This window comes from Hippoglossus stenolepis, chromosome 16 (assembly GCF_022539355.2).
Source record: "Hippoglossus stenolepis isolate QCI-W04-F060 chromosome 16, HSTE1.2, whole genome shotgun sequence".
Lineage (NCBI taxonomy): Eukaryota > Metazoa > Chordata > Actinopteri > Pleuronectiformes > Pleuronectidae > Hippoglossus > Hippoglossus stenolepis.
The window spans coordinates 3,726,152-3,753,008 of record NC_061498.1 but is presented as its reverse complement, the minus strand read 5'-3'; the positions used below and the strand labels follow the sequence as shown (position 1 = coordinate 3,753,008).

The following is a 26,857-nucleotide window of genomic DNA, read 5'->3' as shown; positions in this document are numbered from 1 at the left end:
CTCACACACACACACACACACACACACACACACTCACACACTCACACACACTCCATCCTGCCTCAGCAGCTCACACACCCTCCAGTGGGTGTGTGAGCATGCACTGCTCTGATTGGCTGACACCACACGAACACAGGTTTTCTATAGGCTGAGCTTTCATTACAGTTTGAGCAGAGGGAGCCAAGATCCAAGTGTGTGTGTGTGTGTGTGTGTGTGTGTGTGTGTTGTGTATAGGTAGCCTATCTGTGTGTGTGCGCCCTCTTTACTGTTGAATCCCCCCCCACCTTCGTGTGTATGTGTACATTTATCTCGATGAGGAGCCTTTTGAGCAGAGACCCTACGGAGTGAGGAGGTTTAACCAACCTGCACTTTATCAAAGGGCCGTTTTTAGTATGCAGGGTTAGAATCAGGCTTGTGTGTGTGTGCTCTTGTACAGCTGTCTTTGTGAGGACCAGTTTGAGTCTTCAACCTACGGAGTGAGGACATTTTGGCCGGTCCTCACTTTGTGACCCCCCCTTTAATGGACTGTTTGGGGGTTAAGACTTGGTTTTAGGGTTAGGATTAGGGTTGGTTTAGGTTAGGTTAAGGGTTAGGCATTTAGTTTGGAGGGTTAGGGTAAGGGGCTAGGGAATGCATATTGCTGATGCGTGTCCTCACTAAGATAGCTGTACAAACGTTTGTGTGTGTTAGTTTCCAGTTTCCCAGGAGACAAGTCTCTAAGTGAGGAGGCGTTAAAACGCAGAACAGTTTGAAAGGATTGTTATTTCAGTCTAGAGTCTGCTCACTAACTCACAACTTCAAGTCTGTTTTATCACAAAGAAAGAAAGTTTTTTTTAGTTTTATTATATTTACAACTCAAACTCTTCCTCCTCCTCCTTCCCTCTGTCTGTCTGTCCTTCCTTCTCAGCTCCGTCCCTCTTTACCGCCTGAAGCCTCCTTTGTGAACAGGGCTTTTTCCCATCATACATTGTGACATTGCTCTGGTGCTACTGGGACCATAAACAATGGTCCTGTGCAGTTCATCTTTGGAGCTGATGTTTTGAGTGTCGAAGAAACAGTTACAATAAGAAACAACTTCTTGGTTACAGACGTAGGAATAATCTTGCACCCTCTACATTTTAGTATATGTACTGTATGTACGCATTGCATGTGTTAGTGTGTCAGTGTGTGTGTGTGTGTGCGTGTGCGTCCTTTGTTTTCCGCGGCTTTTGATCTCTTTACACTCTGTCTCTTGTTCTTTTGCATCTTGTGATCAATTTGAATGTGAAATGACAACTGAGCCTCACAAATATTAGTTCAGAGCGCGATACCACATGGATGTGTGTGTGTGTGTGTGCATGATGTGTGATGTACTGCATATCAATTAGCTATCTATTATTCATGCTGACAACATAATGAATGAAACATCACAGTCTTTGTATTTCAGGCATGTTTACTTGTCTTTCTCTCTCTCTTTCTCTCTCTCTCTCACACACACACACACACACACACACACGCACACGCACAGAGAGAGGCAGCTGCCGTTGTGGGCACAGGCAGGAGTGACAGTGTGAATGAAATCTCATTGTAACTGTGAAGACGAGGCGATGCCCACTGAATACCTGACGGCTGAATCCAGCATCTCGTCCTAATGAAGGAGCAAGGACTTCATTTGCTCTGAGGAGGAAGGAAACTGTTTCCTCCGACTGTCCAGCTGCCAAAAAACCCAGAGAGGAGAAGAGTTGATGACAAAGTTGATGTGAGATTCATCCGGTTTGTCTTCATTTGTAAAAACTCAAAAGTGAAGCCAAAAACCGTCTCGGTTGCCCCCTGGTGGCTGGCATAGGTAATAAATCCAGCCTCCTCTATGTAAGTGGAACAAACTAAAACGTCCAGTACAAGTCCAATAAACCACTAAAATGGTTTTAAGGTAGTTATTTTCTTTATTTACAGAGTATGAGCAGTAGCACTTTAATGATCACAGCTTTGTAGAAATCTATGGTGCATTAAACTGTGAAAATGCAGTAATTACATATTCAGTCAAAGCTGATATCTATTTTGACATGTTTTTATAAATGTATAATTTAAAAGGCATCACTATAACAATATACTTTTCTCCACGGATGTTTTCTGTTATGAAAATATATAAACTTCATAGATAGATAAATTAAGATTCATTAATTCCAAATAAATGTGTGGCAGGTAAATTCAGTAATGGAAAATAAAACAGATCCACTAATAGCTTAGCTTAGCAGAGTAGAAGCTAAATGCTAACTTACATCTTAGCTTTGGATTAAAGAGGAAATTCATGATGTGGTTTTGCTTGAATTCCTTTTGATTTAAATTGTAAATTCATTCATCACATTCATCAATTTTAATGTTATTAATAAATGTTAAGAGAGCTGAAAGAATATTTGTTGACTCCTCATATTCCCTCTTTTTTGCAGAGGTCCGTGTAATTTATTATAATTTATATAGATAAATTAAAATAATTATATAAAAAATATATAATTATTATTTACTAATATTTGTATTGTTGTAAAATCTAAAATAAAATCTAACAAGACAGAGAATGAAATGACCTGAGGGAGATCAAGGCTGCCCCCTGTAGGTGAAGGCCGTCACTCACCGCCCAGGAAGTTAAGTGTCGTCTTTCATTTTTATTTCCTGTTTCACAGACACAGAGTTTTTATTGTCCTCTATCCGTCCTACTTACGAGATGTATCTGTGCATCGTGTCACTTATCAAGGCGCCTCTGTCTCTCCTTCTAACCAATCCCTTCTTCTCTGACTCTCTCTCTTCTCTCATCCATCACCGCTCGCTCCCTCTCTCCCCTCATCCCTCCAACCCTTCATATTTCAGCCATTTTTCTTCATCCTCCTCCCTCTCTCTCCTGCCCTCCTTCACCTTGGTTACATTCCCCTTTTTCTCTGTCTTTGTTTCCTCTCTCTGTCGCTCCTCTGCTGCTTGTCATCCATCTCCACCCTCCTCCGCCTCTGGAACTCCAAATATAACCTGTGTTTATCTTCCTCTGTCTCCCTCACTTTGTTCTTTTTGGCTTTGCTCCTCTGTTGAGTCAAGTTTTATTTATGAAACGTGAAAACAGAAGAAGAGCGAGAAACCTCAGGAGGAAAAAAATCCCCTCTTCTCTGAGGGACAGATGTGCACAGATGTTATATACAGAAGTGACACATTTACAATATGGAGCTGATTGAGAATTAACTCTTATTTGGAACAAACGGATACGAGACAACACACGTTCTCAATGCAACTAGAAAATACATGAGAAAACACTGCATCTCTAAATGTGTAAAACCGTGCAAGCTGCAGGGTGGCATGGTGGAGCAGTGGTGGCAACGCAGCAAGAAGGTTCGAATCCCATCCTGACCAGGGTATTTCTGTGGGAGTTTGCATGTTCTCCCTGTGTTTGTGTGGGATTTCTCTGCTTCGTCCTCTAAATTGTCCGTAGGTGTGAATGTGAATGTGAGCGGCTGATTGGCCCAGTGAAACACTGGCGTCCTGGTGAAACCGACCTCTCACCCTAAATCAGCTGGGATTGGACAGATGGATGGATGGATGTCCCATAAGTGATTATGTTTTCTTCAGAAATGTCTCCTTTACTTTAACTGTGTTCGATCCAAACCACAGAAACAGCAGCAATTCCACTTGTAGCTTTCTCAAAATCAATAAACTGCCATTATCCATTCAAACAAACAAGCTGATTGCAGAGAAGATTGACTCTGCATTTTGTATTTCATGGCCTAAAGTGATGCTGATTAACGGCACAACAAGGAGCAGGAAACAGGTCGGATACAAGATGTGTGTAATGATCCTCATGGGGGAGGGAGCAGGGCGGTTACAACTTTAAAACACTGAGCGGAGAACAGAGCACCAGACCTCCGTTACCCTTCAACTCTCTTTCTACCTTATTCTCTCTCCTCCATCGTTCCTCTCCTCCTGCTCCTCCTGCTCCTGCTCCTGCTCCTCTCTTCCTATGTGGAGCAGAATGACTAATGATCAGTTGCTCTGTTTCACGCCAGAGACATTCTATCCCTGCAGCTACACCCAGAATTAGCACACACACACACACACACACACACACACACACACACACACTCATGTGAGCATGCATGTTCACACACTAAGTCAGACACACTTTAAAGAGTCAACCAGAACACTTTGCCCTCTGAACACTATGAACACAAGTCGGATTGTGTGTCTTCTGCAACCGAAAAGGTCAAAGGTCAAGAAAGTATAGGAGAATTTCGCTTTGCAAGATTTTTTCTTGAATTCTTCCGACACAGATATGAATGAAATGCGAATAAAAAGACACAACCTCTGATCTGTGAAACAAACTCTCCTCTGGAATCTGTCTGCACTGCACTGACCATGCTCTGCACAGCGGCGCTTCCTGCTGGAGAGAAGCAGTAAACACAGATTTCTTTCAGGCCCTACAGCTTCATTTCATCCATCGATCCCTCCAGGGAGAACTCAGAGTCTTGCTCAAGGGCACTTCAGCAGGTAAGATGTTTATCTGAGGACAACCAAGCAGCGTTTCCCCTCTCTGGTGACAAATTTAGACCAAATTTGTCCAGATGAAACCTGTCACACAAACTCAGACACTTCTCTGAAATAACAAAAACATATTGTGTGGTTTCGTGGTGACGACCTGTTTTGCTCACAGCTGTTTAAACAGAAGAGGAAAATATCCCCACGGGCTAAATGCGGTCGCTTCCTGTTTTGACAGACACAGAGAAGCTGTGATCTGAACCACACTGAGTGAAAAGGTCTCTTCTGCTTCCATCTAAATACGTAACAGCAGGAAAAAGGAACAACGCACACAAAGATATTAACAACTGTTTATTTAGCTGCTGATGGTAAAACGTCGAGCACAGACAGACTCTGGGGTGTTAAAGTGAATTCATGAAGCTCATGTACAATAGAATTAAAGGAGAATTTTGCACCTGCTCTGAAAGTTTCAAGATTAAGCAAAACAAATATTCTTTTAGGGCAGAAATGTTTGGATTTAAATATTGAGAGTTAAATCCACATCCAGGCCTGGTTCACCTCATGGGATCATTTCCCTGTCACTACTTAATGCAGCCAGTCGGGGCAATAATCAATCCTTTAATTATATATATATGATTTTCATCAGAATCTAATCAAACACCCAACCACCAGGCAATAATGACACCGGCAGAGAAGCTGAAGCTGAAGCTCTAAGAATAATCACATAATCTGATGATCTGATTTACAGTGATAGCACCTTCTGGATATGCAACACCATTCTCGCTGCACCACACTGATATTTCACAGTGTCTCAGTTACTGTAGAAACTCTTTGCTGTGAATGGTGAGAAACATTGGGCGTTATCGCACTGATAAAAATAGGCGGCCATGGCAAGCTGACAAATATTCGACCTTGGGGATGAGATAAAAAGCGGAATAATAAGTTTGACTACCCGGCCCCCGTGTGTTTGCATGAGACAGCTCAGTCACCTGCAGCTGTGGAGTGAATGTCGTTCACCCACAGCAGTGAAATAACCTCCAGACTCCAGTCGCCTCTGCCACGGTTAAGAAAACACTGCCTTGTGTCACAATGTTAAAGAAAGAGATTTCAAATATTCCTGGATCCAGACCCTGATCTGAAACTGCACCAACATTTAATGTGTTTTTGTTTTATACCCATTCAACCTCTTTCCCCCAAGTTTCGTGTGAATCCCTTCAGTTGGTTTTCCTAATCTTTCAAACAACCAGACCTGCATCACCTACTTGGCGTCTCTCGGCCCTTTGCACTGTGCAGTTGGCTTCTGGTTTTTATTTGGGGGGTTGAAGCTTGTTGATAAACTCTTGATAAGTCACTGACGTCAGAAACATGTCCTGAAATGATCAATTATTCATCACCAATGAAAAGGAAATCCACCCAGTTCAGTTACAGGATGTTATTAATAGGATTTTAAAGTGAAACAATCAAAGTGTCATTATTTCCACTCAACAGTTCAAAGTCAAACTGGTCTTTATCACAAACCACTACGCTAATCTAAAGAAAACCACACCCGTCACTTCAGTTGATGCAAATCTATGTTCACTTCAATTCTCCACAGGCGGAGGAGAAACGGGAGCGAGGAGACTTTTCGTGTCCTTTAATGAGACACTGGACCAAAAATACCTAAAAAACACCTTGAAACCAGCAGCTCAGTGAGAGCGGAGGGGCCCCGGGGCAGTGGGGCCCCCTCAGCACAGCAGGGAGCCTACACCCAGGAATGAGGTTAGCTCCCCGACGCCACCCTCACCATTCTTCAAACAGCGCAGGCTGTCGGCTCCATTCAGGCCGTCACCTTCATAATGTAGTGCACTTTGTGGCGTTCCACAGACACAGGCCTGTTTTCTTCATAATGCATAAAGAGCGAGTCTCCTGTCGCTGAAAGATTCATCGACTCCAACGGGAAACACGGAGGAACTAAGAAGTGGAGGAGGTTCCTGCATCTGTGTCGGGAGGGAAAAAAGGAATTAGGTGCTTTTGGATAATTTCTAGAAAGACAGTAAAGCGAATACCTCAAGCTTCTCACTCATGGATGTCAGTCACCCTTTTTCTATCGAGATCCATAAATTATTTTCTGAGAAATCAAGGAAAATGTTAAAGAAAGTGGAATAAAAAATCCTGGATCCACACCAAACTTTAATGGCTTCTTCCCAGACCCACACGACATCCTTCCACCAAGTTCCGTGACAATCTGTTCAGTACTTTTTCAGGAATCCTGTTAAAAAACAAACAAATAAACTGACAAACAGACAGACGGGGGTGAAATAAAAGCTCTCCGCTGCCTCCAGTGCATTTTATTCTGTAAATGTACAACTTGAGATTCACTCTTTACTCGGCTACGAACACTGATCAGGAAACAGGCAAACCTTTTTGGCACTAATCGTCTTTTCCCCCCAATAATCATCACGTGGACGTTAAACACAGACACAGTTCAGAGGGACAAAGACAAAAACAAAGATTTATACCAACGTTTTGTTCTCGACTCAGGATGAGGCAGAAATCTGCTTCCTCTTCTTTTACCGTTATTCATTTTAACAGCTTTTCTTTTTTTTTTTTTTAGATATACAACATAAGGCTGAAAAGAATGAGAAAGAAAATAAATACAACAGAAGCTTTTTTCATTTCAGATCAGACAAACAAGCAGATGGAGGATTTAAGCACATTTCTGTTTTGTGGTGATACGTCAGTGTGAGTCAACTGTACACCCAGGGTCACAGTGACCTCATGTTCTTGTGAATGTGAAACATCAGGATTAACCTTTAGGGAATTTCATTTCATCCTTGACACGCATTCAGTTGTACTCTAAGATGACCTGACTAGAATGCCGAAGGTCAAAGGTCAAGGTAACTGTGACATCATAAAAACCTATTTTTGCCTTGTGAACATTATTATTATCTTAGGGATCAGATTTCAAAGGTCGAGGGTGAAGTGGGCTCACAGAACCTGTTGTTTGGCCTCTGGAACATAAAATCAAGTCTCTGCCTTTAGAGAACGACTTCGAATTTGAACCAGTTACAACTTGGACTCAAAGATGAACTGATTCGATTTCAGGGGTCAAAGGTCACAGTGATTTCATATGAGACTGAAACCGTCTGGCTGGTGGAGCCGAACCACCTCAGAGCAGTAAGTTTGTTTTTAGATGGTAAAGTACGAGGATTTTTATCCCATTAGTCAAATCAAATCACCACGGATGGAAAACAGTATCAGAAAACATCCGTCTTACTTTCATCTGACGACTTCAGTTCATGAAAATGCAAACACACGTGACCTAAGACACAAGGTCCCCGTGAAACCTGTGAGACGCTCGTCCCCTCGCTGGGAGACACCACTTGACCGGACGCATGCAGATGATAATTACGCTGTGAGACATTTCGAGGGGCTGACATGTGCACAGCTCGTGTTCTTCACCTCCGGGGGACATGTAAGGTCACTGGATCACCGGGCTGGAGAGTGAGCGAGTTCACTAATCTGCTACATTTCACTGGTTAACATCATTTCCTGCGACGCTACATTTCGCTCTTTGTCCCTTCGTCCGCCTTCATTTCGCCAATGAGCCGAATCCAAGCGTGATTTGGATGAAAGGAGAATCCGTCTGTCCGTGGTCCGTCAGTCTGTGCTGCTTCTCCCTCCAGGGTTAATGTGAGTAAATGGCTGCGTGTGTGTGTGTGTGTGTGAGTGAGTGTACATGTATGTGTGTGTTTACAGCCTTAATGTGTTACTATGACATTCAGTAGCCTGTAGCGTTGGCAGTCGTGTGCACGTTGAGCGTGGAGAAGTGTGTTCCTGCTCCCGGAGCGGTGAAGCTGTAAGCTGCGTACGCCACCGCGGAGCCCACCATCAGGCCGGTCATGTAAGAGACTGTCATGGTGTTTCCTGCAGAGAGACGCAGAGTGAGGTGGATACAGGGAGAGAACAGAGGAATAGCTTTTAAAGAACATGATGGGGGAAGCGGGGGGGAGCAGATACTGTCATTAACCTCATTCTCAGCTTCAACGTCAGCCTCAAACTCAATAGTGTGTTAATTTTGCACTAAATCACAAACAGTGAACCTGAAATGTTTAGATGTGAGTCTGATAAACTCCATGTTTTGAAATTTAGGACCTCGGGTAAAAGAGCCAAGAGTCAAACGTGTTCCTAAGATGTTTTTCCAGTGCATCTAAGATTGAACAAGGTGAACAACTCACCTGCCAGCTCCCTCTGTTCGGGCGGCACTTTGCCAGCAGCCTGGATCATGGGCACAGACCCAAAGTATCCGTTGGTGACTCCCATGAGGAGGGAGAAGAGACAGGGCCAGGCCGGGTGGGACAGGATGGGCGCACTGGCCGGGTACACGCACATGACGAAGAGAGGGATGAAGACCACCCTGAGGCAGGAGAAGAAGAGCAGGCGGCCTCCAGACCAGTCGTACGGCAGCGCTGCCAAGATCTGAGGAGCAGGAGAGACGTCAGTGAAGCTGTCAGTGTCAACAAAGACAATGTGAAAGTGTCTTTGTCTCTGTAGTGCAAATTAAATCCCAGACTCTTGGGAAGTGTGGAATGAAAAAGGATCTTTCCCACACTGTTTGAGAATATATGAATATAACCAGACATAAATCACTTTTAATGGTTCCCAGAGAAATGATGAACTTTATAAAACAAACCTCACTGGATTCAAAAGCTAAAATAACTCAACTCACTTCAAAGTGATTTTAAACCTGTGGTGATGAACGTCTAAATAACACTGGTTTGGGTTGAGTTTACTTTGGCTTAAACTGGGAATAACTTCAATAACCTTTTTTGCCACATGGGGGCACTAGACACATTTAACTTGCCTCTGTGTGTGTGTGTCCTATTATTCTATTCTACCTTCATCTCCTAAAATTAGTATCTGCTTTATGTGGTGCAGCATGTGACACCGTGTAGGCAGGAGAAGATTGAGCCCATTTCTAGAAAACACCAATGCACCTTCGATCCTGCTTTAAGAAACACTGACACCTCATTAGCATAAACTTAAAATAGAGCTCATAAGTGTAAAAGACATTTCGTTTGCATATATAACTCCACGCCCATCATTGTTTTTTCTTTCATAGCAGCCGTCTACTTATGAAAATGAATTCAGCGATAGTTGAATCCGTCACCTTGCCAACGAAGTCGGACATGTTGAAGGTGGCCATGATGAGGATGGGCAGCCACTCCCCTAACATGGGGTTTCGTATCTCGGACTCCAGCCCGGGGAACAGGCACAGAGTGATGCTGTAGGTCACAGCGATCGACAGCATGTAGGCCCAGATCACACGGGACACCACGTAGCGGTGCACGATCATGTCTGAAGGGAGGAGACGCACAAACACAGGAAAACATGAAACTCTTCACGACAACCTCTGGGTTGGGATTTAGTTTTTCCACTTTTTTCAACATTTTCTTTGATTTCTCTGTGAATAATTGATGGGTCTTGATGAAAAGACATATTTGGGGGACTGGAATTTCTGAGTTATCCTAGAAATGAATCTCTAGTGAATTTAACTGTGGTTCAGAAAGGGGACTATTGGCAACTGGGGGCTGAAAACAAGACAGTACCGCGGACTCCAGGCCAGCTCGTCCTTATCTTGGCTTTCGGGGCATCAAATCGCACATAGGTTCCTCCCACAAATTCCTCAACGCCTTCCTCTGTGGAGGTCGGAGCCGTCCCACCATTTCCCTGAAGAGAGACAGAGAGAGACACATTCAAGCACAGAGCTTCTTCAGTTGGTTTATATTAAGCTTCCACATGAGGGACAACAACACGATGTTAACTCCTCAAGTTCAAATCTTAATCCCACAACGATGGCTGAGCGGTTTGTGTGTCCGGCTGCTCCTCCACACCCGTCCTCCATTTCCTGCCAAACTCTCTCCAAACAAGGTTCAGGTTTCTTATCATTTCATTTCATTTCATTTTTGATGTTAAATATATATACTTTTTACTATGCCACCAGAAATATAAGTGAAGACGAAGGAGGAGGAGGAGGAGGAGGAGGAGGAGGAGGAAGAGCAAGGGGACATATTTAAAATACCATATGAACTATTATCACATGGGGAAACCTGATGAGTTGATGTTGGAGCATATTTGAAAAACACAAACAGTTCATGAAGACGACACTAGAGGCACCACACACACACACACACACACACACACACACACACACACACACACACACACACACACTCAATACACAGCAGTGGTTTGATTTCCTTCCTTTCTAACGGCTGCATGACATCAGCTTTTTATGGCAGCGGCTATTAGAGAGGACGACTGTGACTGGCTGCAGGTTGATGCAATGATGTTAGAGCGACTGCAGAGTGCACACACACACACACACACACACACACACACACACACACACACACACACACACACACACACACACACACACACACACAGAGACGAGGAGATAAGGCCACAAGCACACATTTTATTTTTATCCAAACATGTAGACAACTCCCTCTACTGCTTATTTCCAAACACACTTCAAATGCACATCACTCAGGTGTGCACAAGAATTTACCCACGCAGACACACACACACACACACACACACACACACACACACACACACACACACACACACGCACAGTAAGAGAGATCCATTAGCTGATTGGAGGGACTCGAGGGCCAGAAGGCACCACTCTTCTTGATTATCCCATGATATAGAGCGCCGCCTTGGTTTCCCCTGGCAACCAGAACAAAGAGCTGCCTGAATCAGCCCCCAGATGAAGAACACATCACACACACACACTCACACACACACACACACACACACACACTCACACATACACACACGCACCCACACACTACTGTAACACACAAGGGGACCTCCCTCATGCACTTACGTTTGTAATACAAACTGCAACATATGAGAAGACGACAGCCTGAGGTGCCCTGTTTTCCTTTGAGGGCTCTGAACACACACACACACACACACACACACACACACACACACACACACACACACACACACACACTCTCACACACACACACACACAGATGGTGCTATGCGAAATATTAGCTCCATGTCTGAAAGCGTGACTACAAAGGGTGTGTGTCCTCCTCTTCGTCCTCACCTCTTCTCCTCTTTCTTACTTTCTTTCAGTTTTGTTATTTATGTCATCCCCCCAGATCCCCCACTTTCTCTTCTGGGAAATCTGCCCACGTCCTCTCTCTATTCGCAGGAGACCTCCACCTCTCCTCTTCTCTCTCAAACTGTCTCCATCTATTTTTTTGGCATCACCCGCACCAGTCATCCTCCTCAGCCCCCACAGCCTCGTCCTCTTCTCAATGTTTCCCTTCAGTGAGTGGCCGCCAAAAAGCAAAACCAAGATGATTCTGCATTTTTCAACACACACACACACACAAACACACACACGTCACGTTGAAATCAACAATTTCGTTGCATGACACAACAGTTTGGAGCGCTGATGTTTCCTGTTTCCTGTTGTTTGTCGCTGCAACATTTATATCGTGTTCAGAACATGAAACATGGACAAGGAACTTTAATGAAAGATTGATGATAGGTTGTAAATAAAGATGGATGACACATCCCCCAGTCTTCACCGTGGAGACCAGGGAATGGAGCCATGGAGAAGCAGAGTCAGTCTCAGGGTTCAATCATCAGGTTTCACCCTGTTTTTATAGCATCAAATTACTAATTAAAACCAAATTTACCAGAAAAATTAACACTTGGACATAGATCAGTGTGATAAGAACTACCTAAAAATACAGAAACCATCTTTGAGAAAAATGTATTTGATGAGTACTTTGACTTTTTCATTTGCTCCATGTCCCATCCACTAACATGGAGGAGGCAGGGTTTATGACATATGCTGCAGCAAGCCACCAGGTGGCGATTGAGACACTTTGGCTTCACCTCATGTTGTCCATCTTTATATACAGTCACTTTCGCAACATAATTTGAAAAGACTTCTAAAGTCACATTTAGAAAAAGCACAGTATAGTCCCGATAGTGTCCATAGACTTACAAATCTTACTTCCTCTGCAGTGACGTCATGATGGACCCTGTATCCAGTCCCGTTGTCTCGGGGGTCGTGACCTTTGCCCGGGCCTTTGCCCTGGGCGTGGTCGGTGTAGTAGCGGACAAATCGTGAGCGCCGGACCAGCAGGTGCAGCAGGAAGCAGAGCATCTCCATGCTGATGGAGACGAGGAAGAAGATGAGCGTGTTCCTCCTCTCGTCTTTGATCAGTAGCTTGGTGAAGATGCGCGACAGGGAGATGATCACTCCGGCTGTGCCTGGACATCCAGGAGACAGAGAGACAGGTGAGAACAGAGGACAAATCCACCAGATGTCTTAGTCTGTGTCTGTGTGAACTTACTCTCTCCAGTCATCACTCCCTGTGTGTACCTCTTGGGCAGCATCCCCATGTAACCATAGAAACTGGACTGCTGCACTGGGGGGGGGGACGTGGAAAACAGTGTGAACAGTGGCTTGATATTCAACAACACTTTATTTAGAGTCACGACTTCCTGGACCTCCAGAAAACACTCGAGAGAAGCGGCTCTGACTCTCTGACACTCTGTGTTCACACTCGCAGTAACAAGAAGGAAACTGGCTCAGTGAATGAAAGTCATTAGCAGCAACTGACAAATAAATCTTTACACATCTTGTATTATACATAGAGCATCAATATTCATCTATGGGGAAATAGTACAGATCCTGATTCACCATTCAAAATATTCTGAGGGAAATGTCTGGCTCTGTTGCTGCTAAAGGTTAAATAACAAGTTCACCAACAAGTTGCTAACTTTGTTGTTGATTTGCCGTTTGGTGCTGAGCTTACAGCAAAACTGCGAAACCAAAAGAATGAGTGAAAATAGACCAAAAAGCTCAGTAGAATTAGGGGATTAGGTGAAATCCTTCACCCCAAACTCAATTTACATTGATTTGATATCAAACTGGTGCTAAATCGGATCAACTGCAGCGACATATCTGTGATTTTTGAGTTATTTTACAATCACCTGCTCCAGATCATCTGATTTTCCACCATAAAGAGGTGACGACAGTGGTGAGTGAAAACAAATCCCATGTGACTCAAGCAGTTGTTTGAGTCTGTGGGTGAAGGTTTGTGCAAAAGGTTTATTTTGTGTTGTGGCACCGATGGAAACATTCACACGACAGATAGGAAAGCTTCGGTAGTACCTGTACATCCGAAGGCCACCACCCCCACCGACACCAGGTTGACGATGTAAGCCTGTCTGGTGGTGAACTTCGCCAGCCAGACGTCAAAGACGCTGACGAAGATCAGAGGCCCCAGAGCAAAGATGTAACCTGCAGACAGACGGACAGTGAGACAGACGGACAGACAGTGAGACAGGGAGGAGACATCACTGAACTGGGTCATGTTGTGACTGCACAGAACACATATTGACAGGGCCAGCGCAGTAGACAAGCATCACTTTCAACTGAGGTCCGACCCTCTCCAGAGACGAGCTCCTGCGTAGACAACACACTTCAAAAGACTCACGGATGCAGGCGGAGTTATTTTAAGCTGCAGGAGGTTCAGCGGTGGAATCGCTGCTCTTACAAACACGGAACATGTGCAGAGATATGCTGCTTCTCCTCGGGGAACATACATTTTTAAAGAACCTTCCTCAAAAATCACACGACTAGGCTGAAAAAAGAAGTAATAGTTCTGTTGGTCACCAATATTAGTGTTTTACTGCAGATTAGAAATCACATATTTGATTGAATCCGTCCAGGATCAGTCTTAATGTTTTATATACCTGATGTAAAATATGCTCCGATGTGCACTGGTATACGAAGGGTTTTCTTTCATTTTAAACTGCACTCTGTAAAGTGAGTCGTCATCTGTAAAGTTTGTTTGAAACAGTTAATGAATAATAAAAAAACACAGGAGAATTACTGCAGAGTCGTTTTATTTTTTTTATTCTGCCTTTTCAGTGTTGCTCTGCGCCGACAGACCCTGAGGTTCCCAGAGCGCCACTCACAAGTGAGACACAGGCTTAGTTCTTATAATGAGAAATATTGCACAATTAGAGATTTGTGTGTGTGTGTGTGTGTGTGTGTGTGTGTGTGTGTGTGTGTGTGTGTGTGTGTGTGTGTGTGTGTGTGTGTGTGTGTGTGTGTGTGTGTGTGTGTGTGTGTGTGTGTGTGTGTGTGTGTGTGTCACTCACCCACAGTTATTCTGGTGTGCAAGCTGAGTCTCTCCACCAGCACGTTGTTGAGGATCACGGCCATCAGAGCCACGATGATGTATGTCAGACTCATGTCGAACACGATGGACGTGCCTGCAACACACACACATGAGAGCCGTGACCCCTGGGAGCTAAACATGAACGTGCACTCTGCAGGTGTGTGCATGTGTGGGCTTATCTGTGCTCGTGCATATTTACACCTTTAAACTTCTGGTGCAGGTAGTCCACATCCGTAATGAAGCTGTTGTAGGGAAGCAGGAAACCCACTCCGGCCAATAGCATTGCAAAGTAGATGCCATGGTAACGGTCGTCAGGGATCGGCTCCTCACAGTCTGCACGGGAAACGATGGAGTCAAGGGTCGGGGAATTAATACGGGCGACATCAGTGGGGAGAGAAACGAGTTTAAAACATCTGAATGAGGTCTGAGTCCGTCGCTCTGCATCTTCATCTCAGCTGATGAGGAAGAACGTGGCCGTGGCTCAGCTGCTGACGCTGGAGACCTCGCTCCTGTTGTGCTGATGAAAGATTGATCAGAGGAATTGTTGATGAATCTGAGTCGAACTAGCTGCTCAACGTGTGTCAGTTAAAACCTTAACTTATTACGTTTTGCAGCTGATTCGGTTTCGCGGTGAAAGTGTGATGTGCAGGATCTTTATGTAACTGTTTATAATCCTCCTCTAATCCTCCCAGCCCACTTTAAATGGCTCCAAAGGATTTCTGAGCATTTTGATTTGACAGCACACTGAAGGGGAAAACATCTTAACGATGCATTTAATTAATTCTAAAAGATTTTTATTTTCCCACTCATCTGTTGATGGGTAATAACCTGCATTTAGGCAAGCTTCCCAGACGGAGAGGGGGGTTCTGAGAATCTCGGCCTCTCGCTGTGTGTCCCTGGTCTCTTCTGATTTGATTAAAGTGCCCTTTGTTCAACCTGTGTAACCAGGCAACAGAGCAATTGTCTGTGAACAGACCTGCTGTGTTTTATATACACTTCCTTTATTTCCTCTCTCTCCTGTTGCTGTTTTCACTCACGTCACCGTCATGTGTACAAACACATTCAAAATCCAACACTTACATATTCAGTTCAGCCTCACTCATTACAATAACTGCCATCGTGCCGGCAGCTCGTCACTTTTAGGGTAAAGACCATGAAACGTACAAAAAGATGGACGACACGACGTCCCCCTTTGAAGTGAACCCAAACCATCTCCTCCATGTTAGTGGATCGGACATGGATCAAATCAAAGAGTCAAAGTACACGTCAAAATACATTTATCTCAAAGATGGTTTTAGGGAACATAATTCTTATCACACAGTTTTAACTGGTTATTTGATCTTTTAAAAAATAAAGTGAAACATCATGATTGACAGCTGAGACTGACGAGCGCAGGAACTGGCCGGACTTGGCGACGACAACTGGGAACACTGGGAATCACACACGAGACCAAACAAGTCTCCGATGGGATAATACAAACTGTACCACAGAGATATCGCTCCAATCAAATTACAGTGAATTATGGAGGAGATTCTGAGTGTGATTTTGTAGCCTTCACATGTTCATTGTTTTCTTTCCACCTCCTGAGTATAAACACGCAGAGGAGAACATTATACTGCTGCTGGTTGTGCTTCTCTTGATGTATTAAAAGACAAAGGTGTTTCCTGTCTATTTATTTTCTGTGTGGATCTAATCACACGGTTTTCCTGCTGTTTTTCGGAGCAGAATAATAATGTGGTCGTCTTTTTTCACTTTGATAAATTGTTGGTGTCGATGCATTTATCTCTTTGCTTCCTTCCAGGGCCCTTCTCTGTGTGAAGCCAGGACACACACAGACACACACACACACACACACACACACACACACACACACACACACACACACACACACACACACACACACACACACACACACACACACACACACACAGTGAGTCAGAAGTGAAACTCCCTCACCAGGTTCGGACAGAGCCAGGACTCCTCGCTCGGGGGCGTCTTTGCTGATCTCCTCCTCCTCCAGCTGGTACGAGTCGAAGCTGTAGCTCTGCACCACGCCGCTCTCCCTCCCCTCCCTCCCCTCCCTCCCCTCCCTCCAGCCCTCCCTCCCCACATCCCTCCATCCACATCCCCCTCCATCCCGCCACACATCCCTCTCTTCGGGCGTCTGGCCCGGCGTGGGCCTTCGGCGTTCTGCTCCCACAGAACCCATCTCTTCACGTCAAGTATGCACACATATATAAACACCCCCCCCACACACACACCCACACACACACACTGGCTCTGCAGGCTACACACTGTTGAGAGTGTGCATATTAAACACAATCCCAGAGACTGGAGGGGAGGTGGGAGGCCGTCAGATGATGGAGGATCTGCAGCAGGAAACAACAGGAAACAGGATCAGGAGCAGAATTAAAATGAAGAAGAAGATGCAGAGGTGGAAACATAGATTCGCTGTGTTTGTGTGTGACCGTGTGAGAAGCATCTTAAATGAGAGAAACAGACAAGGTCGGTGAACAGGCAGCTCTGCATTCAAATAACAGCCACTGCATTTTATCTCACTGCAAGAGGCAGAAGAGATGAAGTGATAACAGAGTTTTAATGATCTGTTCGTTGTTCAGTTATTAGGTGAAATATCCAAACTTTGTTCCAGCTCCTCAGAAATGAGGATTTTATCAACCTGAATAATTTGGACAGAAACAAGCATCATGAAGATAAGACGTCCTGTTGTTCTGGGGGAATAATCGTAAAATCACTGTTTTCTGACATTTAGACTAAAGAACTGATTAAAAGACAAATGAACAGATTCGCTCTGTGTCCATTAAGAGATGAATTCATCACTTATCAAAACTAGAATCAGTACAAAACATCCACCGAGGCTGTTTACATTTTCTTCAGGTCTCCCCTCCACTGTTTTCATTAACTTCAGTCAACAGGGAGCCGTTGAGAGAAATGATATTGTTACAAGCTCGATCAATATCCACGGACATCGACACTGTTCCATCTGCTGTGCAAACACACAAGAAAAACCCTCCACAAAGACTCATGTATTGTGTTCACCTGTGTGCTCACACAAACACTTGATGACGTACAAAGCGCTGTCAGAGGGAGCCACACAATCAGGCCTGTGGTGAAGGGGCTGCTGCTGCCGCCGTCTCTCCTCTGTCACCTCTGACGCCCCGAGCTGTTAGACTTCTGCTCCGGCCTCCGGCTGCTTTGTTATTCCTCGTCTATTTTAAAAAGCCAGCTGTCTGCTCACCGAGATGATGTAAGAAGGTTTTCATCTGTGTAACATGGGCTCATCCTGCCTGGCCTCCGTGTGGATGCAGAGGAGCAGGGAAGCAGCTATAGGATGTTTTTTTATTATTATTATTTCAAATGCGCAAAAAATATGGCGTCTTAGATCAAGATATTTATAACCGATGAAGAGAAGCTGCAGCTGTGTAGATAAATGATGAGCAAGAGACAAACAGGACATTGTGTTACCTTCATAATACAATGTTCTATATCTATATATACATTATGTTCATTGCACTATGATAGATAGATAGATAGATAGATAGATAGATAGATAGATAGATAGATAGATAGATAGATAGATAGATAGATAGATAGATAGATTCTATTTTTATTCATTATATGTTGCATACTTTTGTTCTCATGTTTTTACATCTTATATAGTATGTTGTGCCTGATACCTTGCAGCTGTAACACAGGAATTCTAATTAAATTAAAAATAAATGAAGTACATCTATATACTTCCACTTTTACGTGTACGTTTATACTAAAAATACTTTTATTGACATTCAAAACGAATTGCACAGTTTGTTGCATCTGGCTCACGATGCATCAAGCGGAGATAAATGATATCAAACGAATTATGGGTAAATTAGTAAATTAAAGTAAAGTAAAGCACCGGTTGCATTGAGCTTGTTTTAAATCTAATAATGATTCCAAATTAGTGTCACGTTTTGCCCTTTGCAGACTGCAGGCGGCGCTCTCGGCCCTTCTCCTCCTCCACATTAAAATGCTCCAGTCAGGGTCTGTAATTGATTTGTTATCCCGCTGCAGTCTCTTTTGTTTACTGAGGACGAAACGAGCAGAAACACGGAGTGAGAAAAACCCACAGAGGAACGTGACTGTGCGCTTTTTACGCACGAGAACCTGTCTGGACTCTAAACTCCACCTCAGGTAGAAGCTCTCGTGTCTGGCTCGTTATTCATGTGGAAATTAAAGATTGAACTCAAACACGACGGCAGCAGAGTGACGCATGAGGAGAGGTTCACCTCCTTCTTGCTTAACTCCTCTTTTAAATCCTCCTGCTGATGCTCAGGCAGCTTCAGGTTCCTGTCGCTTTCAGAGCCGAGCATCATCTTTGTGTTTTTCACCCCCGAGAAAAAACACCAAACAACAGGTTATTAATGGCCCCGTTTACCTGGATGTGTCTTCTCCTGCCCGGGGGGGTTCAGAAGCAGAGGGACCGTCGAGCTGGACTCTGCTGCCGGCCGGACCCGCTCCCTCCTCAGCCAGTATCCATCCGACTGAGAGAAGGGAAGCCCCGGCTCCGTGCGTCCTTCATGCGCTCCTGGAACGCACCAGCATCCAGCAGAGCGGAGGAGAGGGATGGAGGATGTGTGAGTGTGTGTGTGTGTGTGTCTGAGCAGGGAGAGGATAGGGGAGGAGGGGGGAGGAAGGGGGAGGAGGAGGAGGAGGAGGAGGAGAGGGCACTGTTGCCTCTAGCTGTTCATCTTCTGCAATCAGTCTTTATAAAAAAAACAACCCCTGCTCTATATGGAGGATAAAAGCTTCCAAACACATGCGTATAAACTTCTTATTTTATTTAAGAGTGGTTTCTTTTTGTGCTCATCCCAGGAAAGTAGTCGACTATGAAACTGGGATTAAACATTTATCGTTTTTCGGGAGGTAAAAGAACAAATACAAGCAGATTGCAGAGAGATCAGTGGAAATCGTTTCACAGAAGGTTAACTTACAAAATGCCAAACAGCAGCAAGTCCCTGATGTCACAGTTAATCTCATAAAGGAAGATAAATATACGTAGAGATATATTAAACAACATTTATATTAAATGTGTTTTTGTCAATGAATTTATTAAGATTTATTCAGTTGCATTTATCTTCATCGGCTTCAGGATGATATGAGAAGTGCAAGTGCTGCCAAATATGAAAAATAAATAACAATATAGTGGGGGAAAAGATCTGTATCGCTTCTTTCTGCGACACACACACACACACACACACACACACACACACACACACACACACACACACACACACACACACACACACACACACACACACACACACACACACACACACACACACACACACACTTGTTCAGTGCTGGCACCGGAGCCTCTGTGTGATTGACATTTTATCAGTTCACTTCAATAGCTTATGCTAATTCTCTATTATTGGCAGGGTCTCTTTGTCATATTGCAAACCCCCCACTGCGTCATGGAGGAGCGGAGCCAGAATGATGTAGTCGTCCTTTTCGGTGTCCACCGTCAGGGCGGCTCAGCAGATTTTCAGGATGTGCAGCTGCACTGCAGGTTGTGGGTTTGAATCCCACCTTGATACAACATTCAGTCCCTCCACACGTTTGACTCAACATCACAGACGGCATCAAAGATCGACTGGTTCAAGTGATGTGGTGCTTCGTGCTAAAGGTTCATCTCATCAGAGTCAGAACGGCTGCTTCCCCATGTTTCCAGTCAGGTTATTGCTAAGCTAAGCTAACACCTCTGGCCTCATTGTTACAATATCGATAGTATATGAAGATAATTTCCATCATTGAAATTGTAAATCATTCCTTCAAGATGTGAAAAACTGAAATTGTAACAGTCTACTAAGCAAAATCAGGCCAAAAATGCCCCAGATATCAACAGGCTCACTGAATATTAACACAAACACCAAACTGACTAAACTGAAGTATTTTCCTTTTGCTATCACAAAAAATAAATCACTTTATTTACAATAACAGCGACAACAACATCCCAAACTCCAGCCCTGAGCGCCGGAGAGACACTCTCTCTGAAACGGGAGCTTTTCTTTGAGCTCCGACAGTCAAACAACTCTAATCTGTGATTTATCAGAACAAACTCTTCTTTATGAGTCGTACAATCGTATCTCTTATAGCACAGCAGGGTTTTGATGCAGTTCCAGAAAAACGTTCTCCAGATGAGTCTAATCTGTGTGAAATCCTGGGGGAGGACGAGGAGGCCGTTGTTTTTCTCACTGTCCGCCTGTTTGTCTCCTCGGCTGCGTGTCTGTCTGACTCTCCCTCTACCTGTCTGTCTGAGCTGTCATCTCTCCGTCTTCCTGCCTGTCTTCCTCTCCGTTTGGCTGCGTGCCTGCCTCTCTCTCTCTCTCTCTCTCTCTCTCTCTCTCTCTCTCTATTATCTTTCTGTCTGTGTCGCTCTCTCTGCTCAGCCTGTGGAACGACTCGCAGCTCTGGATTTATGCTGCGTGTTGAATAGTAATGGTTTTTCATGTTGTTTTAGCCCCTAGCAAGTCTGTCCAGAGAAGAATGAGCTTTTGTCAATGTGTGTGTGTGTGTGTGTGTGTGTGTGTGTGTGTGTGTGTGTGTGTGTGTGTGTGTGTGTGTGTGATATTACTTCTCAGCAGCTCTCTGTTATGAATGTGTAAAAAGGTCAGACAACGTTACGCCGCCTTCACTCAGATGGAATTATTTCCCTGTCCTACCAACACCCTGCAGGACTGTACCGACGGAAGTGTGTGTACGTCTGTCCATCCCTCTCTGTCCGTGTGTGTGTGTGTGTGTGTGTGTGTGTGTGTGTGTGTGTGTGTGTGTGTATCCCTCCATCCACTCATCCATCATCCCTTCATTCAGCCTGGTAAAGATGCTGAGCCTCAACTGTGTCTATATTTAGCTGCCGGTCCAATCAATGACGGCAGAGCCACAGCGCCATGACTCTGCATACTGATAGTACTACGCCGCCTCCTTCACCACCTCCGCTCACCTCTGGAGGAACAGATAAAGAAAGACGGAGAGAGAGAAATATATGAGGAGAAATGCAGGGGAATTAGCAAATTAAAGAAATGATGGGAAGGAAATGAGAGCAAAGCCACCAACAATGAAAAGAATTAAAAAAAAGAGAGAGAGAGAAAGACAGGGCCTTAATCCTATGACACAGTTAGAGGAAGACGGAGAAGAGCATGAGAAACAGGCATCAGGAGGAGGAAGGTGAAGAAGACGAGGGATGAAAGGGAAGAGACAGGTGTAAATGCAGAGGCAGAGGTGTCGAGGGAGGGAGACAGATGGAGAGAGAGAGAGAGAGGAGGGTGCATGAAGAAGAAGGAGAAAGAGTTCACACATGCAGGCAGAGATGAAGATACACAGAGAAGACAGTGAGTGAGGGGAGAGTACAGCTGCAGCAGAGAGAAACGGGTTCCTCAGAGATGGAGAGACTGAGAGGAAGAGAGAGAGAGAGAGAGAGAGAGAGAGAGAGAGACACCAGTGGGGAGGAAGAAGAAGAGAAAGAGAGTTCACACGAGAGCAGAGTGTGCAGCCGATTGGGTTTGTGGGGAAATTAAAGTGTAGAGACGAGTAGAGGAGGAAGGAACAGGTACACGGAGGAGGAAAGAGGGCGAGCGAGTATTGACTCTGCAGAGACGTGACACAGAGAGAGAGAAAGAGAGAGAGAGAGAGAGAGAGAGAGAGAGAGAGAGAGAGAGGGCAGCTCTGTTCACTGGTGTTTAACTGAGGCTACATCCATACTTAAGCATTTTGTTGTTAGTTGGAGAATTTTAACCGATTGCTGGAATAACACCAGCTCGTCTCCTACACATGTCAACGGTTGTTTTATCGTGAAATACAGAATTTAACTGAACAACGTCTGTGAGCAAAGACAACAGGGTCAGCAACACATTATAAAAGTAGATACATTATTGATTCCGAGGTCAAATAAGGATTTAAGGATTTAATTGATTGTCCATGTCACGTTCTACACTGGTACCCGAGGCTCAGGAGCCTGATGAATCAGCGTTTGTCGCGTTGTGACCGAAAAGAGCCGATCAGCAGGTGGTTGTGATGCTTTTTAGTGAGGCTTTATTTTAATAGTTTTGATCAACTATGAGCAGGAAACATATTCATTCATTTTCTCACCAAGAGTGGGATAAGAAGATTGTTACCACTATCATATCTGTCCAACGTAGACTGCAAATAAAGATGGACGACATGTTTTCTCCTCCGTCCACTATCCGGGAAATTAAGTTAAAATATGCCGGATACGAACGATACCATCTCCGAGAGATCCTGTCGATACACGTGCTCGACCAATCACGAGCCAGTCTCAGCTGTCAATCACGACATTTCACCGTTAATTATTAAAACCAAACTTTACTGGAAAATTAAGCAATTGATCAAACATCTGTGTGATAAGAACAACTTCAAATTATATCAACCATGTTATGAAAAATGTATTTGATGTGTATTTTGACTTTCTTGAGAAATCTCCTTTTATAAAATCAAACACAAAAGCAAGCGCAGGAACACACACACACACACACACACACACACACACACACACACACACACACACACACACACACACACACACACACACACACACACACACAAAAGCAGTTGCCTTGTTCCAAACTCTTCATGCAACACACACTCGCCGCTCTCACATGAACAGATTATCTCCACATTGTTCTCTCGTGGGAGAAACTGCACCTACACACACACACACACACAACACACACACAGAAACACACATGCGCACAAACACAACAATCCCAATTTATGAGGCTGTGAAAACTGGAAAGCGCCTCGAGCTCTCGCTTTAAATCCACACTATTGTTATGTTTGTCTGTGATCTGTGCTGGGGAGGAGTTACATGACAACAAAGTGTGTGTGTGTGTGTGTGTGTGTGTGTGTGTGTGTGTGTGTGTGTGTGTGTGTGTGTGTGTGTGTATGGTGTGCTTCCATGGATTCGCTTGTTTAACAAAGCTCCAAAAGCTCTAACTCACTAAGAGAGAAAGCATACACATGTACACAAATAAATAAACACACGCACACACACACACACACACACACACACACACACACACACACACACACACACACACACACACACACACACACACATTCATATCCAGAACAAATCTCAGCAGACGTCATGTAACCACAGCTCAGAGAAGCAGAGTTCAGTCGCTGCTCTCGCTCTGCGTCTCATTATCAGAGCCTCCATCTTCCAGCTGATGTTTATTAAAGGTTGCTATGTAACAACCAGCGCCCTTTACCATTTCAATTACACAGCTCTGCTTTGTGTGTGTTCCCATTCCTGTCCTCGCTGTGTGTGTGTGTGTGTGTGTGTGTGTGTGTGTGTGTGTGTGTGTGTGTGTGTGTGTGTGTGTGTGTGTGTGTGTGTGTGTGTGTGTGTGTGTGTGTGTACTGTAATCTCATTTGTCTCTGTTCTCAGCTGCAGCATTTCCACAGCAAAGCAAAAGGACCAATCTGTGTCTGATCTGCTGCTGAGGCTTCAGACCAGGTTGACTTCACCACTGCCCCCACTGGTAACAGATACACAATAAACTATACAACTTGGTTATTTCACTTAGGGATCCACCATCAATATGTACATTCATATCTGTAATAGAAATTATGAGAATATTTGGTTTTCATTGATATTTCAGGTGTTTTATTTGTAGTATTGAAAGCCATGTTCCAGAAGTACACTTTTTCCAGATTCTTAAAAAATGCATAACTACTCCCCTCCTGGTTTTAGCTCCACACTGAACACACACATACATAATTCCAAATCTAATGAAAGAAGTCACCAAGAATTAAGTATCGCAGCTTCTTCTTGACAACACAGTGAAATGAACGTTAGATCAAATCACGAGGCTTTTCGTTTTCAAATGTTTTCAATTCAAGGTGAAGTGAAGATTCAACTGGGTGAGTGATTAATGCAGAAACCTCCATCCTCCCTGCTGCTTCTAAAAAAAATATACTGACAATTAGAAAATACTGACAGCCCCCCTTCTATCTTTCCCTGCAAAAATACTCACTCCAGCATTAATTCTCCTTCCAAAAGTTTGAGGCGTCTCTTTTGTGATCTTTTGTGTTCTGCTTCAAGTGCAGCTTCGATTAGTCAGTGAGTCGTTAGCGGACATTACGTTTAAGTGTGTGAGTGAACGTGAAAGGGAAAGTTTGATTTAGTAGCTGGAGCCATTAGTGGTGCGATTAATAAAATGGTCCCTGTGGAGCGTTTCTACAAATGTGTCTCTCTCTCTCTCTCTCTCTCTCTCTCTCTCTCTCTCTATCTATCTCACACACACACACACATGCACATTCATTGATATAATACATCCTCGCCCCTTATTCTAACCTCACCATCACCACTAGATGTCTGACACCAGCTCTGCCACTATGACCTAAACCTGCTTCTAACCCGAACACGTTAAGGCCGTCGATCTTGTGGGGACCGGTTATAATGTCCTCGCTTTATATCAGGTCTATAACTGGTCCTCACAAAGCTAGAAAGTACAGGTACACATAAAACACACATGTTCCTCTGGGAGGACGAGCTCCTTTTAACTGCTCCCCTGGAGATCTGCATATTTCTAATGAGATTACTGGACTAATAGGGAAGTTAATAAACCCTGGAGCCTGTCTGTCTGTCTGTGTGTCTGTGTGTCTGTCTGTCTGTCTGTCTCACTGTCTGTCTGTCTCACTGTCTAGCAGGACAGCGATGAGGAAGAAGAAACATAAGGTCACGGAGAGGAGGAGGGGCAGAAGGAAAGAACATTTCATTACAGGGAGCGAGTGGAGGCAGAAGAGAGGCAGAGGGCAGAAGTGAATAACAGAAGATTAAAAATGTTGGTGTGGGAGGAAAAGGAAGCGTTAGATAGAGAAGAAGAAGAAGAAGAAGAAGTGGTGATTTTAAAGGAGAAACACAGAGTGAACCCTTGAAAATGAAGGGGGGGAGATGCAGGACGTGAAGCTCGGCTGAACAGGGAGCGACTGGCTGCTTAAAGGTCATGGAAGCTATGGAGCCGTGTGCAGAGACATGGGCTCAGTTCCTTTCTCTCCTTCATCCCTCCTCTCATCCTTCATCTCCCTCCATCACTCTCTCCCTGCTGCCAGTTTATCCTTTTGTATTTAAAGTCTTCATCTTTTCTTCCCTCGTCCTCTTTCATAAGTGTCTTTCTATTCTCTGCACAGACCGACTCCCTCCCTCCCTCCCTCCCTTCCTCCCTCCCTCTATCTCTCTCCATCAGCTTCAAAGAGCCGTCTCTCTGTGTCCGACCTCGGGGGCATCGGCCTCTTGAGGTGGAATAAAACCGCCCCCCCCCCAGTGCTGGTGTGTGCAGCTGTAGCTGGTGCAGACTCCTCTGAAGTGCACTGAGGCCGCAGGCGACGCACAGACAAACAAAACCAATAAACAAGCAGGTGAACCTGGACCACAGGTTATTTCTGCTCAGGAGTTCAGTCTATATATGAGATTATGTTTCACTGCTGTCGGTAACCTTTACAGCCCAAATGAAATGTGTGTGTGTGTAGGTGTGTGTCTGTGTGTGTGTGTGTTTGACAGTCTGCCACTCCTGGAGGCGTGTGCTCAAAGGCACCAATGAGATTGGATTAGAGGTTCTGACCTGCCCCTCCGGAGGGGAGGGAGGAGGGAGGAGGAGAGGGAGGAGGAGGAGGAGGAGGAGGAGAGGAGAGGAGGAGGGGAGGAGGAGGAGAGGAGAGGGAGGAGGAGAGATTGTATTTTCTGACTTCATTGTGTTATCATTTATACCATATGACAAATTAATCTAAACTAGAAGTTAAGAACACTGTATGATTTCATATTTTTGGTACTTATGCATTTGTGTTTTAATATTTGACCTTTGACCGATCAGCTTAAAAATTATTCATCTGGAGAAAGACTCCGAAGTTATAATCCAACCAAGTTTGGTAAAAATATGTCCATGAAAAGTTATTTGGTTTATATACACTGATGTCGGCTGATGATCACGATTCACTGGATGAAAAAATTCACGTACACTGTCAAATGTAAGCTGAAGGATTATTATACAATCTGGGTCCAGTTTATTTATTATATACGAAAACAAAATCCAAAGTTCTGTATCTGTGATTTTCTGTGTTATTTTGAACCATGTTAATAA

General features: G+C 44.3%; 1 protein-coding gene across 1 annotated transcript; it reads right to left on the bottom strand.

Annotated features, from left to right (window-relative positions):
* Positions 1-7,232: 7,232 nt before the first annotated feature.
* On the bottom strand, positions 7,233-19,369 carry slc29a4a (solute carrier family 29 member 4a). Its single transcript, XM_035179712.2, has 11 exons — positions 19,135-19,369; positions 16,659-17,071; positions 14,904-15,035; positions 14,683-14,796; positions 13,688-13,816; positions 12,864-12,938; positions 12,512-12,780; positions 10,077-10,197; positions 9,638-9,825; positions 8,706-8,946; positions 7,233-8,394 (listed from the first exon to the last, which is right to left on the bottom strand). Exons 2-11 carry the CDS (start codon positions 16,909-16,911, stop codon positions 8,249-8,251), a joined length of 1,668 nt encoding a protein of 555 aa, XP_035035603.1. The 5' UTR covers positions 16,912-17,071; positions 19,135-19,369; the 3' UTR covers positions 7,233-8,248.
* Between the last annotated feature and the right edge of the window lie 7,488 nt (positions 19,370-26,857).

Bases quoted from the DNA above. Each gene is read 5' to 3' on its own strand.
- slc29a4a (XM_035179712.2), bottom strand. From the start codon at position 16,911: ATGGGTTCTGTGGGAGCAGAACGCCGAAGGCCCACGCCGGGCCAGACG. The intron at 9,826-10,076 runs GTACTGTCTTGT...TCCTCCCTTCAG, and splicing joins GAGCTGGCCTGGAGTCCGCG to ACATGATCGTGCACCGCTAC. The intron at 8,395-8,705 runs GTGAGTTGTTCA...GTCTCTCTGCAG, and splicing joins CGAACAGAGGGAGCTGGCAG to GAAACACCATGACAGTCTCT.